At 44.7% G+C, this 15,994-nt stretch overlaps 1 protein-coding gene across 1 annotated transcript in view; it reads left to right on the forward strand.

Moving 5' to 3' along the window:
* DENND2C (DENN domain containing 2C) overlaps nucleotides 1-15,994 on the forward strand; it is a 47,354-nt gene that overhangs the window by 19,284 nt on the left and 12,076 nt on the right. The window contains exons 6-12 of the mRNA XM_060231182.1: nucleotides 31-75; nucleotides 3,808-3,995; nucleotides 8,032-8,141; nucleotides 8,951-9,020; nucleotides 12,796-12,873; nucleotides 13,770-13,910; nucleotides 14,110-14,258. Of these exons, the coding sequence (XP_060087165.1) occupies nucleotides 31-75; nucleotides 3,808-3,995; nucleotides 8,032-8,141; nucleotides 8,951-9,020; nucleotides 12,796-12,873; nucleotides 13,770-13,910; nucleotides 14,110-14,258 (781 nt within the window). The remainder of the gene's footprint in view (nucleotides 1-30; nucleotides 76-3,807; nucleotides 3,996-8,031; nucleotides 8,142-8,950; nucleotides 9,021-12,795; nucleotides 12,874-13,769; nucleotides 13,911-14,109; nucleotides 14,259-15,994) is intronic.

Consider the following 15,994-nt stretch of genomic DNA (forward strand, 5'->3'; position numbering starts at 1 on the left):
AATGATGACGGAAACTTTCTATTGTTTCAGGTGAAACCAATGGCTATGACAGTGAACCAGAGAATTTGCCAAAAAGTGAGTGAGTGAGTCACAGGGGCTGAGCCAGTTCCTGGGACATAATTACAGGTGCCTAAGCACTTGGGAGCATATTTAATACTGGGAATGGCTGGTCTATGTACAGCTTGGGCACCTCACACTATGTGAGGATTTTTGGGACTGTGAACCACTTGACTAATTGGCACATCTGCTGTTTGCTTGTGGACTCTCATTGAGTGTTGAGAAACTAATTCTGGAATTTCTCAGCACCTTAATAGCCTCTTCTTGAGGACACAATCTGAAACCCCATTCCACAGAACTGGAGTAATGATGGAAGATACTTGGGCTATCGTCAGTGCCAGATAGACCACCCTAAGTGGTGGGATAGCCAACAGAAGGCTGCCTGGCAACCCTAGTTGGAGCTCAGGGACCCATGGAAGGAGATGGTCCTTCAAATATGTGGGTTGTGAAAGGCTTCAAAGATCATAACCAGCATCTTGAATTGAACTTGGAAACAGACTGGCAGCTAATGTAGCTGTTTCAAAATGGGCAACATATGTGCCCAGTGGCTAGCCCCTGGAAATAGTCAGGCTGCCACATTCTGCACCAGTTGTCATTTCCAGGTGGTCTTCAAGGGCAGATCCTCATAGTGCGTACCAGTAATCCAAATAGCAGTGGTACATAGTGTACCAGTAATCAATATAATGGATCAGTGGGGCCGGATCAGCTGAGTCTTGGTAACAAATCAGATGCAGCCGATAGAAGGTGCTCTTCACTGCCATGCTAACCTGCTGTTCAAACAGCAAGACAGAGTCCATGAGGGCCCCTGAGCTCTTAACTTTCTCTGGGGGGAAAAAAGTCATTCATTTGAGGACAAGTAGATTCAATACCTTGGTAACATCTGCCATCCCAACCAGCATTACTTCTGTCTTGGCTCCACTTCCTGTGGCAGCTATTTTGGGCTGGTACTCACTATCCTCTCTCAAACTTCCAAGGTGCACACCAGCTTAAAAAGGTTGGGGACCCCTGAATTAGCCGCCCTGAGCCTGCCTTTGGCGGGGGAGGGCGGGATACAAAAATAAATTTATTATTATTATTATGAATTACAGAATATTCTGGAGCATTCATGAGTTCTATGGCAAGCAGATAAATTTGGAAAAAGTTTCCTGAGGACCAGAATTTTGCAAGCTACTGTCTTAGAACACAAAGAATAGAAAGAATACCATTAAAAAGAAAGCAATGGTAGTCTGTGCACTACTTACTTGTTTCTGCCAAATGGTGGCCAAGGAAAGGGAGCAGGCCTGGTTTACCTAGCTCTGGTGCTGCTGTGCTATGACATCATCAGCCTGCATCAGCTACTATCGGCCTCTCTGTAGGCTTGGCAAGACAGCACCTGTGGTGCATAAACTGGGCCTGCACACTCATTCCTGCTTGGATGTAGCCACACTTGGGTGTAACCCACTCTCTTTGGCCCACAAACACATCAGCCCACCCACTCTGATTGGCCACAGGTTGGTAGTGGCAGCTGCAAAGTGCAAACCATGGCCCTGTAAGAGAACCAACAAGAGTTTTACCAAAATCCTGAAGGAAAAATGAAAGAGAATGAGCTTGAGTACTTAGATGTAGCATTAGCAGTGGTGTTTGCATGTGTTAACTGTAAGAACAATGGAATCAATTGCTCAGGCCAGCTGTGAAACTCTGTCTCTGATGGCTAAACTGGACAATCATCTGTCCAAGGAAAAAAGGGCTAGTGCTAGGCAAGCTTAGAAGTTGGATTAGATGACTTTTGAGGTTCTTTCCAACTCCATGATTCTGTGAAGAACTCCATGATTCTTATTTTATGAGGTTCTTGTAAAGGTTGCCAACTTTTAAACTGGTCCCTTTAGCTGTCCCTTTAATAATCAGTTTGTTCTGCAAGCAATTACCAGGTGATGTTATTTAACTCTGTGCCATGAAATGCTTCAGCTGCCTGTTGCCACTCATTAAACCATTATTAAAAAGACAGGGCATTGTATCTCCTAGCCAGTTGGCAATCTTATTCTTGCAACAAGATGTGAAATCTGCCCCCCCTCTTCCCCCACATTCCTACTTAGATTTTTCCAGGGTTGCCCACCAAAAATTGCTTGCTGACACTGCAGCTCAGACACTTCTATACTCTATAAACCCCTTCAAGATTATGAAACGCCCTTTGCTGGGAAAAGGAGAAACTAGAGTGAGATTATACATAACGAGTTTGGCCTTTTATCCTGGGCTTGCATGTAAACAGTGAAGGAACAACGAGAGCAACAGGTTCCAAACTGGCTCTGTGTCATGACTCATCTGCTCTAGTTGGCAGCCAGGGCCTGGACACACCAGCATTTCCTGCTCTCCATGTCTGGAACCTGACAGAGCAAAGATTTGCTTGTAGTCTTTTGAAGTAACACACTGGCATTAGCATATGACCAGCCATGCTGTTTCCTTTGCTTTCTTCCTGCAGAAAGTATTACGCAAGCAGTTAAATAAGCACCCTCTTTTGATGCTGGAGGTAGGAAGACCATGCATCCCAGTCTAACAGAAAACCATACCTTACTTGATATAAGAACAGTGAGCCTATGTCGCTGCAGTTCATAGAATCATAGAATCACAGAGTTGGAAGGGGCCATACAAGCCATCTAGTCCAACCCCCTGCAGAATGCAGGATCAGCCTGGAGCATCCCTAACAAGTATTCATCCAGCTGCTGCTTAAAGACTGCCAGTGAGGGGGAGCTCACCATCTCCCTTGGTAGCTGATTCTACTGTTGAACAACTCTGACTGTAAAAAGTTGCTACACTGTTGTTGCTGTTCTTTTGCAGCACTGTGTATGTTCGGAATGTGTTTATTCATTAAGGTAGGAGAGAGGAGACCAACTCTGTCCCAGTTCTAGATATTCCAGCTTGTTGATGTTGGCATATTCGTATAGAGTTAGGCTGCATTGCTAAATTTCCTCCCATATCTTTTGCTATTTCCACATGGAGATGATTCTGCTCCCCATTTTTGCAGCTCTGCGTGGAGCATTCGGTGCACCTGGAGCAGCAAGAACAAGGAAATATTTTTTTAAACTTTTAAATTTATTTTATTTATATCCCACCCTCCCCGCCAAGGGCAGGCTCAGGGCTAATTCCCACCTAGTGCTGTTTCCATGCAGGAAAATGGCTTGGGAGGAGGGGGAGGCAGAAGCCTTCCTCCCCCCCCTAGGGATGCCAGTCCCCAAGTAGGAGCAGAGGATCCCTTGATTTTGTGGGCTCCAGCCTGCCTCCAAGAGCAACCTCTGGGCAGGCACCCCTCTCCCTCCCCTCCTGCAATGCAAAAGAAAAGAGCAGGTGCATGCAAGCACTATGTGACATCCTCATGTCAGGGATGGCCATGCTCCTCCTGGAATGCCCCCCCCCCAAATCCCCCCCACCAGGGAGAAGATTGGACCCAACACCCTACTCTTCCCCTCCCCTCTGTGGCAGCATTCAAGCCCATTTGGCCTTGCCTTTATTTTAAAAACCATACCTGCAGCTGCTGTATGGCTGTCAAATACTTATGTACCTGCATACCTCTGCCAAGCTGGCTTTTTGGGTTTTTTGTCTGCCATTCTACCTACAACATGATCATGAGTTTCTGTTCTGAAGGACTGTGGTAGCTTTTTCTGCTCCTTAACGTTTCCACTGTCTTCCTGCTACATGGAGGCTGTGTTGTTTCCTGTGACTCTATTTAAGATGGGCTGTTAAAGTTAAAACCCTCACAGAGTGGTTTGTCTTCCATAGGTCGTCATAAGCGCCTGCTGCAAGTACAGGCTCAATCCAAGAGGAACCCCCATTACCAGACGCTAGAGCGAGACCTGATAGAATTCCAGGAGCAGCAGCTTTTTGAGCTCTTTGTAGTGGTGTCATTGCAGAAGAAGCCATCAGAAGCAACATACACCCCACAGATTATTCAGCAGTTTCCCAGCAAGGTGTGTTATGTGTTACTTGAACCTGTTTAAATGGTGGGTGGGAAGGACAAACGGAAGCAGGAAAAGCTATAGGAGCTTTCAGGGAAGAGAAAAAGGAAACAGTGGGGAAGGTGAAAACTAGATGCCCCCTTAGCAAATCCTTGCAGGACCCCATTTCTTTGTTTACAACTTTGTGCATAAGCAAGGTGCTTGTACAGCCTCACGACTGTTATGTCACAACAGTATATGCATTGGGGTGACTAGAAGCACAGATGTAACTATTTGTCTAGTATATTTTTATCCCACCATTGCTCCATGGAGCACAGGGCACCATATTTGGTTCTTCCCTCCATTTTACCCTCACAACAGACCTGTGAGGTAGGTTGCTAGCTGAGGGACAGTGTCTGGCCCAAGGTCTCCCAGTGAACAGATTATAGATTTGAACTAAGCTTTACCTTACCTTAAATATGCCACATGGGAGTAGGTGTACTTTCTGATATATGGATCCTTGGTTGATGTTCTCTTTATGACTTGTGCAGTCTCAGAGATATGGAAGAGATTCAATTGTGTATGACAGATATCTAGGATCCATAGTGTGGGTGGGATGAAGGGCAGAGATTGAATTGTCCACACCTTATAAGAGCTTGAGTATCCTCAAACATAAATATGAGTAACAAAAGATCAGTAACTTCTTTTCTAGTTTGGGAAGAAGGGTGTGTTTGTTGACATGCCGAACTATCTGTCTATCCATCCATCTTTCTAATCTTTTTATTTATATAACAAAACAGTACACATTCATATAAATACATTAAACATACCCAATTATGAAGTCCAAATCTTCTTCCTATATCCAGTTCTATACTTCTTGCCTTGCAACTTCTTCCTTTCTAATGGAAAGTTTCTGTTCCAGTTTTCATCATAAGAACATAAGAGAAGCCATGTTGGATCAGGCCAATGGCCCATCCAGTCCAACACACTGTGTTACACAGCGGCCAAAAAACCCAAGTGCCATCAAGAGGTTCACCAGTGGGGCTAGAAGCCCTTCCACTGTGCCCCCCCCCCAAAGCACAAGAATACAGAGCATCACTGCCCCAGACAGAGAGTTCCAGTGATAAGTTGTGGCTAATCAAAGGGAGACCACTGTTGAATGAACACATTCTGTGTTTGCACATTCATTAGAAGTTTCAACACCAAGATGTTATCTCTTAGCATGATAAACTCCAGTTTGCAGAACCAGATCCCCATCTTTGGTAGCATGTGCTACTTCCCATTATGGGCTAATCACATTCTAGCTGCCACCCCTAGATGCAACACCAAATACAACTGATTTGGGGGGAGCTCATTTATAGTATATCCCAACAAGTATTTTAATGGAGATTGCAATATTTCTGTGCCTACAGTGTCATGTGTCTCCTTCTGTATATTCTTCCATTATTTTTTAAGCTAAACAGCAGCCCGCCACATATGGGAAAAGATTCCAGTGCCCCATTACAGAAACTCAGGCCAACGTATATGTTTATCCTTCCTCACAACAGTCCTGTGAGGCAGATTAGAATGGGAATGAATGACTGGCTCAAGGTCACCTAGGAAACTTCATGGACGAGTGAAGATTTGAAGTCAGGTCTCCTGGATCCTATACCACAGGGGTCCCCAACCCCCAGGCCAGGGACTGGTACCAGGCCGCGGCCTGTTTGCAATGGGCCATGCAGCCTTGCTGCCCCCCATGGCGCCTCCCCCCCCCCCCGTTTTCAACATTTTAAGGCTGGGGAATGGGCAGTGAAGCGCCTCCCAGGCCGACCTCTCACCCCCTGCTGATCAGCCAGGAAAACCGCAGTGGCGGCGGTGAGGGATGCTGCCCTTGCCTACTTCCCGGGGGGGGGGGGGGTGTCAGCCTGGTAGGAGCTTCACAGTCCCTTCCCTGGCCTTAAAATGATGAAAACGGGGGGAGGGAGGAGGTGGCGAGGCTGCACGGGGGGGGGGGGGGACAAGAGAGGAGGAAATGGGGGGGAGGATAGATCCAAGTGGGCAGCTGTGTTAGTATGAAGCAGTAGAACAAAGTAAGAGTCAAGTTGCATCTTTAAGAGGCAGCGAGGCTGCGCTGGGGGGGAAGGAGGGAGGAGGAAACAGGGGAGGAGGAGGTGGCGAGGCTGCGTGGGGGTGCAAAGGAGGGAGAAGGAAATGGGGAAGGAAAACTGGAGGAGGAGATGCTGCAGGGGCGGGGGGGAGGCCAAATTGGGCCCTGGAGTTGGGCCCTGGCACCAAAAAGGTTGGGGACCACTGGTATACCACATCAGCAGATCCCACTGCATATTGCTCTTCTAAACGTGCTTGTTTAGTCAAATACATATTTGGGGCCCTCGGGTGAGAAGAATTAGGTTCAGAGAAGAGGCAATTTGAAGAGGGGAGTTGAAGGTAGAGAATGAGTTAAGCATCCTCTCCCCCACCTCCAAATCCTGCTCCCAAATTTAATTTCTCATGGAAAAGCAGTTTTTGATGTGTAATTCTGACCACAGCAACTGCTGCTTAACAGTCAGAGCCAGGAAGGAGCCCTGGATTTGTTTCAGGAAAATATGTGCCAGTTTCTACTGCTGCATGGCTGAGGATGGAAGAGGAGAGGAAGTGCAGCTAAGTTAACTGTAATCCCAGAGCTCTGCTGACTTCATCCAGGCTGCTGTTGATAACAAAAACAGGGAGGGGAATATGTTGGCCTACATTGCGCAGGAAACACCGTGAGCAACATCTCACGTGACTCTGTGCTCTTTGTATCATTGCTGACCAAGTGGATGGCAGGCTGCCAGTTGGTTTGTCTCCTCTCCCAGCCTGGGAATGTTTTGCTGGATGCTAACAGGATTTGCACAAGAGGGTCTTTCAGCAGGAAACAGCACCCCAGTAATTATGAAGCAACCATTATACCATGACCACAATGATTACAGACTTTTACCAACTCCCAGAATAGTGCTGTTTCAAAACAATCTGCCAGTCACTTCCTTGTGCGGATTCTGCATTGAAGTCTGACTCTTGCAAAACCTCCCTGGCAAATCAGGCTAAGTGGGAGCAGGCAGTGTTTTCCACACTGAAGGCTGTGGTAGAAGTGCAACATGGAACAGTGAGCCACAGCTGACATGCGTGGTGAAACTGATATTATTGTACCAGAAAAAGTGACTCAGGGGTCTTAGAAGATAAACGTGTACATTTATAAGAACTCAGACTGTATGCTTACATCTGATTGGACCCTTTTGGTGGTCAAGATCCATGACCCATCCAAACTGAGAAAATTGTGTTGCATTGCTGCACAGGGAATCTTTTCCAGTGCAAATACTTGCTGTTGGTTTGGGAAAAGATGCCCCTCTAGCAATGTCCTCCACCAGTGTCCCTGGCATAAAGTCAGGGGATGCTCCAGGAAGGAAGAGGGCCCTGGAGGGCTTCTCCATAGCAGGTTCATGTTCTTAATAATAATAATAATAAATTTATTTTTATATCCCGCCCTCCCCCGCCAAAGGCGGGCTCAGGGCGGCTCACAGACATGGAATACCATGATTTGAATAAAACAATGTAAACAACAATTTTAAATACAATTCAGTTACATAAATTAATTAAATAGATAAAACAGGTGCTATAAGATACTATAAATATCCCATTGTAGTGAATCTTTACAAGGGTCAGAGTGCGGAAAGGCCATTGCTTTTCCAGGCCTGGACTACAGGGCATGCAGTGGCAGACAGAGAGTCTTTTTTTAAAGCAGCAGCCATTCAGGCTTGAAAGATGCCCTGCAAAGCAGTTTCCCCCAAACTTTGGTGGATCACAAATTTTGAATTGTGAAAGGTCTAACCAGAGCCCCAGTAGTCTGAGAGGTAGGAGAACTGAGTGGTGCACATATGGAACTAAGATCCTGACAAACACATGCAAAGAAATTAATGGAGGAAAGAGAAGGGATGAAATTTTAATATAGCTAGAATGGACTTTATCATCTTGTATCCCACGTGGCTAATTGAGCACAGAGAGAGATAATCTGCCTGTTTCCATCTGTACTGTAAGATGACATGCGTTCTTTTTGCAGCCTGACCACCCCTTTCGGCAACCTAAAGATGCTGAGGAGAGGCTGAAGGTCATCCCCAAATTCTGTTTCCCTGACCCCAAGGATTGGTGTCCAACATCTGAGTCAAAGAGGTAGGTCGCCTTTTCTGTCTTCTGAGGAGCTACAGTTAAAAATTGGATGGCTGGGCAGTTGTTAGCTTCTAATTTCCTGTTGAAGATGGAATGCTGAAGCTGTGGGAAGGGGAGACAAGCAGAGATGAAAAAGGCTGCAGGGGCAGGTTGCAAAGGGATAGCTGGGTTATAGCTGCTGTATCAAGATAAAATAAAAATGTAGTGGCACCTTCCAGATTAACAACAGGTGAAAAAAGAAGAAAATAGTTCTTTTTTATCTACTTCAGGAACTATTTCTGTACTTATCTAAGGACGAAACTGCATGTCTCCCTTTTCATATAGTTTTGTAGGTCCCTGATTTCCAGGGAGTGGGGGTTGGATAAAGGCAGTCTTGGCTACTCTGAGAAATTGCATCTTTGTAAGTTTGCTGAAGTACCCCTCAAAATCCACCCAGGTTTAATCTACTTTTAAATTTTTGGTTTCCCTGTCCCTTGTGTCCTATTATGTCACCATGACTTAGGAGTTGCCCCATCCTGCCTCCTCCCCCAGTGGGACCCCTTACAGGGTGCGGTAAGAAGGTCATTTCTTGGCTGCCAATGCTTGTAATTTATGGCAGGGTGGAGAAGCCTATGATGCAGCAAGCTGATGAGGTATCTGCTGTAAACATCCAGTTCTGTGAAAAAATCCCCATGTGGGAATAGGAGAAGAGCAGGGTTGTCTGTGCCCAGCCCTGTCAATGTGTGTGTGGGGGGAATAGCCCCCTCCTGCAGGATAGGCTAACTTCTATTCCAGCTGCTCTGCTAATCTGACAAATTATTTTTGGTGTCCAGTGAAACCTTTTCCTTTGTGCTGACGGGTGAAGATGGCAGTCGCTGGTTTGGATATTGTAAGAAGCTTCTGGTAGGTAGCGTCTTGTCATTTCACGCTAATGTGTAATTTGTACAATTGTGGGTGAAGGGTGTCTGCCTGCTTGTCCACAATCCTGTGGGTGCAGTGGCTTAGAATACTGACATGATGATTACTAGCTCCCCCCCCCCGATATTTATACCCTGCTTTCTCTCCAGTTGAGGACCCAAAGCCGCGTATAACACTGTCCTTCAGAGAGATAAACAGTTCTCTAAAGACTTGAGAAATAAAAGACTCCTTTAGGAATTGGAAGGAGGGCCTTATAACCAAGGATGAACATAAACAAATCACCAGTGCTTGTAGAGAAAAAGTTAGGAAAGCTAAAGCTCAGTATGAGCTTAGGCTGGCCAAAGATGCTAAAAACAACAAAAAAGGGTTCTTTTCTTATGATCAGAGTAAGAAAAAGAACAAGGACATGGTAGGCCCATTGCGAGGGCAAGAAAGTGAAATTGTAACAGGTAATGAAGAGAGGGCGGAACTGCTCAATTCCTACTTTTCCTCAGTCTTCTCTTCTGAGGGAAACGGTGCTCAACATGGCAAAAACAGAACATATAAGGAGGGTATGAAGTTCCAACCTAGGATCAGCATAGGGGTAGTACATAAACACCTAGTTTCTTTAAAAGAAACTAAGTCCTCAGGACCAGATGAATTGCATCCATGGATTCTAAAAGAGCTTGCAGATGTAATTTCTGAGCCTCTGGCTATTATTTTTGAAAATTCTTGGAGAACAGGAGAGGTGCTGGAAGATTGGAGGTGGGCAAATGTTGTCCCCATCTTCAAGGAGGGGAAAAAAGAGGATCTGGATAACTACCGACCCGTCAGCTTGACGTCTATACCTGGAAAAGTTTTAGAACAAATCATCAGTCGGCCCTGGAACATTTAGAAAGAATGGATGTGATTACTTAGAGCCAGCATGGGTTTCCCAAGAACAAGTCATGTCAGACTAACCTGATCTCTTTTTTTGAGAAAGTGACTACCTTGCTGGATTGGGGGAATGCTGTAGACATAGTTTATCTTGATTTCAATAAGGCTTTTGATAAGGTTCCACGTACTATCCTTGTTGACAAGTTGGTAAAATGTGGTTTGGATCCTGTTACCATTAGGTGGATCTATGACTGGTTGACAGATCGCACCCAAAGAGTGCTTGTGAATGGTTCCTCATCCTCTTGGAGAGGAGTAACAAGTGGAGTTCCTCAAGGATCTGTCCTGGGACCTGTTTTGTTCAACATCTTTATCAGTGATTTGGATGAAGGAATAGAGGGAATGCTTATTAAATTCGCCGATGATACTAAATTGGGAGGGGTTGCAAATACAGTAGAAGACAGAAACAGGATACAGAATGACCTTGACAGGCTGGAAAACTGGGGTAAAATCAATAAAATGAATTTTAACAGGGATAAATGTAAAGTTCTGCATTTAGGTAGGAAAAATCCAATTTATGGTTATAAGATGGGGGAGACTTGTCTTAGTAGTAATATGTGCGAAAAGGATCTAGGGGTCTTAGTGAATCATATGCTGAACATGAGTCGACAGTGTGATGCGGTGGCTAAAAAAGGCAAATGCAATTTTGGGCTGTATCAACAGAAGTATAGTGTCCAGATCACATGATGTGATGGTATCGCTTTATTCTGCTCTGGTAAGACCTCACCTGGAGTATTGTGTTCAGTTTTGGGCACCACATTTTATGAAGGATATAGACAAGCTGGAATGGATCCAGAGGAGGGCGATGAAGATGGTAAGGGGTCTGGAGACCAAGTCCAATGAGGAAAGGTCGAAGGAACTGGGGATGTTTAGTCTGGAGAGGAAGCGGCTGAGAGGTGATATGATCACCATCTTCAAGTACTTGAAGGGCTGTCATATAGAAGATGGTGTGGTATTGTTTTCTGTGGCCCCAGAAGGTAGGACCAGAACCAGTGGGTTGAAATTAAATCAAAAGAGTTTCCGGCTCAACATTAGGAAGAACTTCCTGACTGTTAGAGCGATTCCTCAGTGGAACAGGCTTCCTCGGGAGGTGGTGGGCTCTCCTTCCTTGGAGGTTTTTAAACAGAGACTAGATGGCCATCTGGCAGCAATGAAGATCCTGTGAGTTTAGGGGGTGGTGTTTGTGAGTTTCCTGCATTATGCAGGGGGTTGGACTAGATGACCCTAGAGGTCCCTTCCAATTCTATGATTCCCTTTTCCATTTTATTCTAAAAACAACAACATTGTGAGGTAGGGTGGGCTGAGGGTGCCTGACCCAAGGTCAATCAGCAACCTTCTGTAGAGTGAGTGTTCGAACCTGAGTCTCCCAGATCCTAGTCCAGAAGTGACCAAACTTGCTTAACGTAAGAGTGACATAGAATAAATGTCAGATGTTTGAGAGCTGCAAGACATTAACAGATATTACATACACTTCTTTATTAAAACTCATAATACTTTCATTGTACGGAAAGAAAAAAATACATATTAGATTAGATTAGATAATTTTATTTATATCCCGCCCTCCCCGCCGGGGCAGGCTTAGGGCGGCTAACAGTAACATTCCATTATACAGAGACAGGTTACATTCAACATTAAAAATTCTAATAGGTTTAAAATTGATTAATTTAATAAAAATGTTAATGCTATTGCTATTTGTTCTTTATTATGATGGCGGTCTCATTAGCACTTTCCTCGTCAGCGAAAGCCAGTCGGAAGAGGAAAGTCTTGCAGGCCCTGCGGAATTGTTCAAGGTCCCGCAGGGCCCGCATTTCCTCTGGAAGTTGGTTCCATAAGTTCGGGGCTACAGAGGAGAAGGCCCGATTTCGGGTGCATTGCAGCTTCACCTCTCTTGGTCCGGGGGTGGTCAACAAGTTTTTTCCAGCTGACCTCAGTGCTAGCTGACCATGCTAGAAGGAGACTTTTTAAAAACAAAAGCTGGGAATAACAGACCTCATAAGATAAGCATAGGGAAAGGTTAGGGAATTATCTTTTTTCACTAGTGAGAGAAACACACTCAGGACTTTTTTTGGAACGGGAACTCTTTTGCATATTAGGACACCCCCCCAACCTGATGTAGCCAATCCTCCAAGAGCTTACAAGGCTGTTATTACAGGGCCTTCTGTAAAGCTCTTGGAGGACTGGCTACATCAGGGGTGTGTGGTTTAATGTGCAAAGGGTATGTGGTTTAATCTGCTGCAAAGCCCTGCATGTACCATATAAACGACTGGCCACCATTTGAATCATTATGCATCTCTCTTTGCCTTGACACCAAGGTTAGTAAATACAGCTACTGCAAGCTACAGGCTATGAAACTAAGGGGGAACCCTGTGCAGCCCTCTTTAATTCCTCTTTCAATTGGCTCCCTTGGCTTCTGTGCTCTTTTTCCTCACTTTAGGTCTTCAGGCGACCTCTGTGGTGGAGGAGAAGAGCTTGCAAGCCTGCCTATTTCCCCTTCCTTCCCCACTTCATGCATGACAAAAATAGTAGCTTACCCAAGGGTCAGCACTCAGAGGCTGACTGAGGTCATGATGCTGAGCAAGCTTACCTAAGAGTAAGCCTACATTAAGTTCCTCCTTGACCTCCTGGAGCCAAACAATATGTGCGAAAGAGCCAACCTCAGTTTGGCCACCCTTGTCCTAGTCCAATACTAACCAAAATGCAGTTGCAAACATTGTTTCAGCTTAGCAAATGAAAGACAGAAAAAGAGCTAGTATGGGAAGCTACATTGCCAGAGGAACAGCTTCCTGGCCATTTCATCATCCTTCTCGTTCTTTGTGGTGATCTGCTGTCATTTTTTGTTTTCTTTCAGCCTGAAGGCAAAGGCAAACGGCTGCCTGAGGTGTACTGCATGGTGAGTCGCCTAGGATGCTTCAACCTTTTCTCTAAGGTGAGTACACTGCCTTCTCCTTCGGAGTAAATTTAACTCCTCTGGTCTAAAAAGTCATGTTTGATCTGACAGTCAGAGGGACTCAAGAAACAGGACTGGCACATTTTAGCTGACAAGAAATATCAGCCATCTATGCCAGCAGATGTTCACTGAGAGCTGACCTTATTTACCCATCCTGCAGAGAGCCACTGTGGGCCATGACACTGACCAGATCTGCTTTCATTTCTCCTCTTTCTTGAAGAAAGAGGTAGTATTTTGAGGAAGGGAACATTGTCTTATCTTCTGTCTGTTTTGCAGACTGGGAATTGAGAATTATGCTGTAATGTTGTTGTAACTATTCATGTGCATGTAGTTGTAAGAAAATGTATATTGGCACTGTCACACATTCCTACTTGTAAATAAGCTCAGTTTCCACTGTCAAACTGACACATGAAATCTGTACAGTGGGTGTCATTTGAACATTTGCTACTTGTGATCAAGAAAATCCATAGTGTGGATTGTTGAAGTTGCTGGCTGCTTTCCCCTAGATATTTTGCCCCAAATGGAGAGCAGCATGCTTCTGCATTTTGTGGGAGCTTCTACACAACCCATGTCAGTGTCTGGTGGTTTCCCTGCTGGAGGTGCCCTCAGAGGCATACTCTGCTGAGAAACTGATTAATAATGAATTCCTGGATGTCTGTGAGAGGCATATGTGGCTTGTTCTTCTTGCCCCACATAACAGTCTTCAGGTAGGTTATTGTCTCTTTTAAAATCAAAATCTCTCTGAACTTTCCTTCGATATTCACAACCTTTATATGTGTGAAGGATGGTATGTAGAAATTCTGTTTCAATCTCTTCTGCCTCCTTGTGTTCTGGCCAATAAAATTCGTGCTTAACAGCAAGCACTTTTCTTGCAGATCTTGGATGAAGTGGAGAAACGACGTGAGATGTCCCCAGCCTTGGTGCATCCATTCATGCGCAGCGTCATGGAAGCACCATTCCCTGCTCCTGGCCGCACCATCACTGTGAAGAGCTTCCTGCCAGGTGCAGGAAATGAGGTAATAGCAAAGGCATGATTTGTCTGAATCACAGCAAATGTTGGGTGGTACCTTATTAATTTGGGGGGTTTTGAACACAGATTTGAATTTGCAAAGACTGTCTTGGAGCACCTAGCAAAATTTTTTTCTGAAGAACACTCACACATTCCAAATTAAGGCAGTCCTTGTTATTGACTCTTTTTTACCTCTTTGCTCTTAGGTGATTGAACTTTGCCGTCCACTAGATTCCCGACTGGAGCATGTGGACTTTGAATGTCTGTTTAAGTGTCTTAGCGTCTCTCACTTGATTCAAGTCTGTGCTTCTCTCCTGCTGGAAAGGAGGGTGATCTTTGTGGCTGACAATCTAAGGTAAGATATATCTGACAGTCCCTTATTCTGATTTGTCAGAATCCTGGTTTTCATCTATTTCTCAGCCTACATACCACAAAAACTTTAAACTTTCTGTGGGTAGCAACTTTTATGCTGATCCAAATACAGCATACTCCAGTCCAAACTGTTCCAATCCCAAGAGGCATTCCCAATGGTAGGCTTTCAAATATGTGTTTGTGAATACAAACTCATATTTGAAACCTTCTGGGGGAAGAGGTAGAATACTGTAAGGAGGGAGCAGGGAAATACCTGGTGAGGAAAGGGTTGTGTGTCTCTCCCCCCCCCCCCCCGAAGCAGTTTCTCAAGCAAAGGGGCAAATGGGCTGCTGTAACACAAATATCTCTTCGTAATGCTGTTATGAGATGGCATTCTCAACTGCTCTTCCGTATAAACTAACTGAACTTAGAAGGCTAGCATGTTAAGGGGAAAACACTCTATGCTTCTGCTACACATTGAGGACTCTCCATTTTGCATTACTGGACACTGCAAATATGAAGGCATTCACATTGACAACACAGCATCCACACAGGCAGTTTCTCTGCATACTTTCCTCCATCACCTGCCGTTTACACCATATTTTTCCTCTGTGCCACCAGAGGGCTTTTTAAGCACTTAAAAATAGTTAGTAGTTTCCATAGTGTTATAGTGCTACAGCAATTATCCAGTGGGTTTTAAGCCCTCAGAAAGCCCTCTGGTGATGTGGTAGGACAAATGGCAGCCAGGAGGAGCTGACTGAAGAAAAATGGAGCTATTGTGAGCAGGACCTTTGAAAATGTGCCCTTTCCCATATGGATACAATTAGAACAGCATTCTTTCACAACATATTGTAATAAAATAGGTTTGGAAAAAGAGCTTGTCAAGACCAGGGAATCCTGGAAAGGATTAGGTTAGAGGATGACAGTTTAGACTGAGGATGAGCAACCTTAGATTTGATCCCTTCTCCTTGACATGCCAGCTTTCTATTTTTGTCATAAGAGATTCATTCTTGCAATCTCTTACCTTCATTATGTATTATATAGTTGCAAGGACTTTGAATTGTATGGTTTTTTCTCAATGTAAAAATCAACCTATATAAAAACATAAGAGCTCTGCTGGATCAGACCAGTGGTCCATCTACACCAGCACCCTGTCTCACACAGTGGCCCACCAGTTACTCTGGAGGGCCAACAATAGGAAACAAATGCTGAGCCCTTTCCTTGATGTTGCCTCCTGGCACTGGATGTGGAAGTTCCGTTTAGTCACCATGGCTAGGAGCCCATTGATAGACCTCTCTTCCATGAAACTGTCTGATCCCTGGTTAAAGCTGTCTATTGCCTGTTGCCATCACTTTATCCTCTCACAGTTAATTCCACATTTTAAGCTCTTAATGTGTTAGTCTGTCTTGAATCTACTGCTCATTAACTTCCTTGGATTTCCTTGAGTTCTTGTATTTTGTGAGGCCAGAACTGCCCACTGTATTCCAAATGAGGCTGCACCGTAGACCTATACAGGGTCATTATAATAGCAACTGCTTTATTTCCAATCACTTGTCTAATAATCCACAGCATATAACTTGCTGTTTTCACTGTTGTGGCACGCTGGGTTAATGTTTTCATTAAGCAACCCTAATATCTCATTCCCTGGCTTCCAGATGGACGTCATATTTGTGAAATCTGTCTGAAAGGCAGAATCACTTTATACATTATTTTTTTGGCCTGAACTGTCCTGTACTATAC

The sequence above is a fragment of the Heteronotia binoei genome, chromosome 2 (assembly GCF_032191835.1).
Source record: "Heteronotia binoei isolate CCM8104 ecotype False Entrance Well chromosome 2, APGP_CSIRO_Hbin_v1, whole genome shotgun sequence".
Lineage (NCBI taxonomy): Eukaryota > Metazoa > Chordata > Lepidosauria > Squamata > Gekkonidae > Heteronotia > Heteronotia binoei.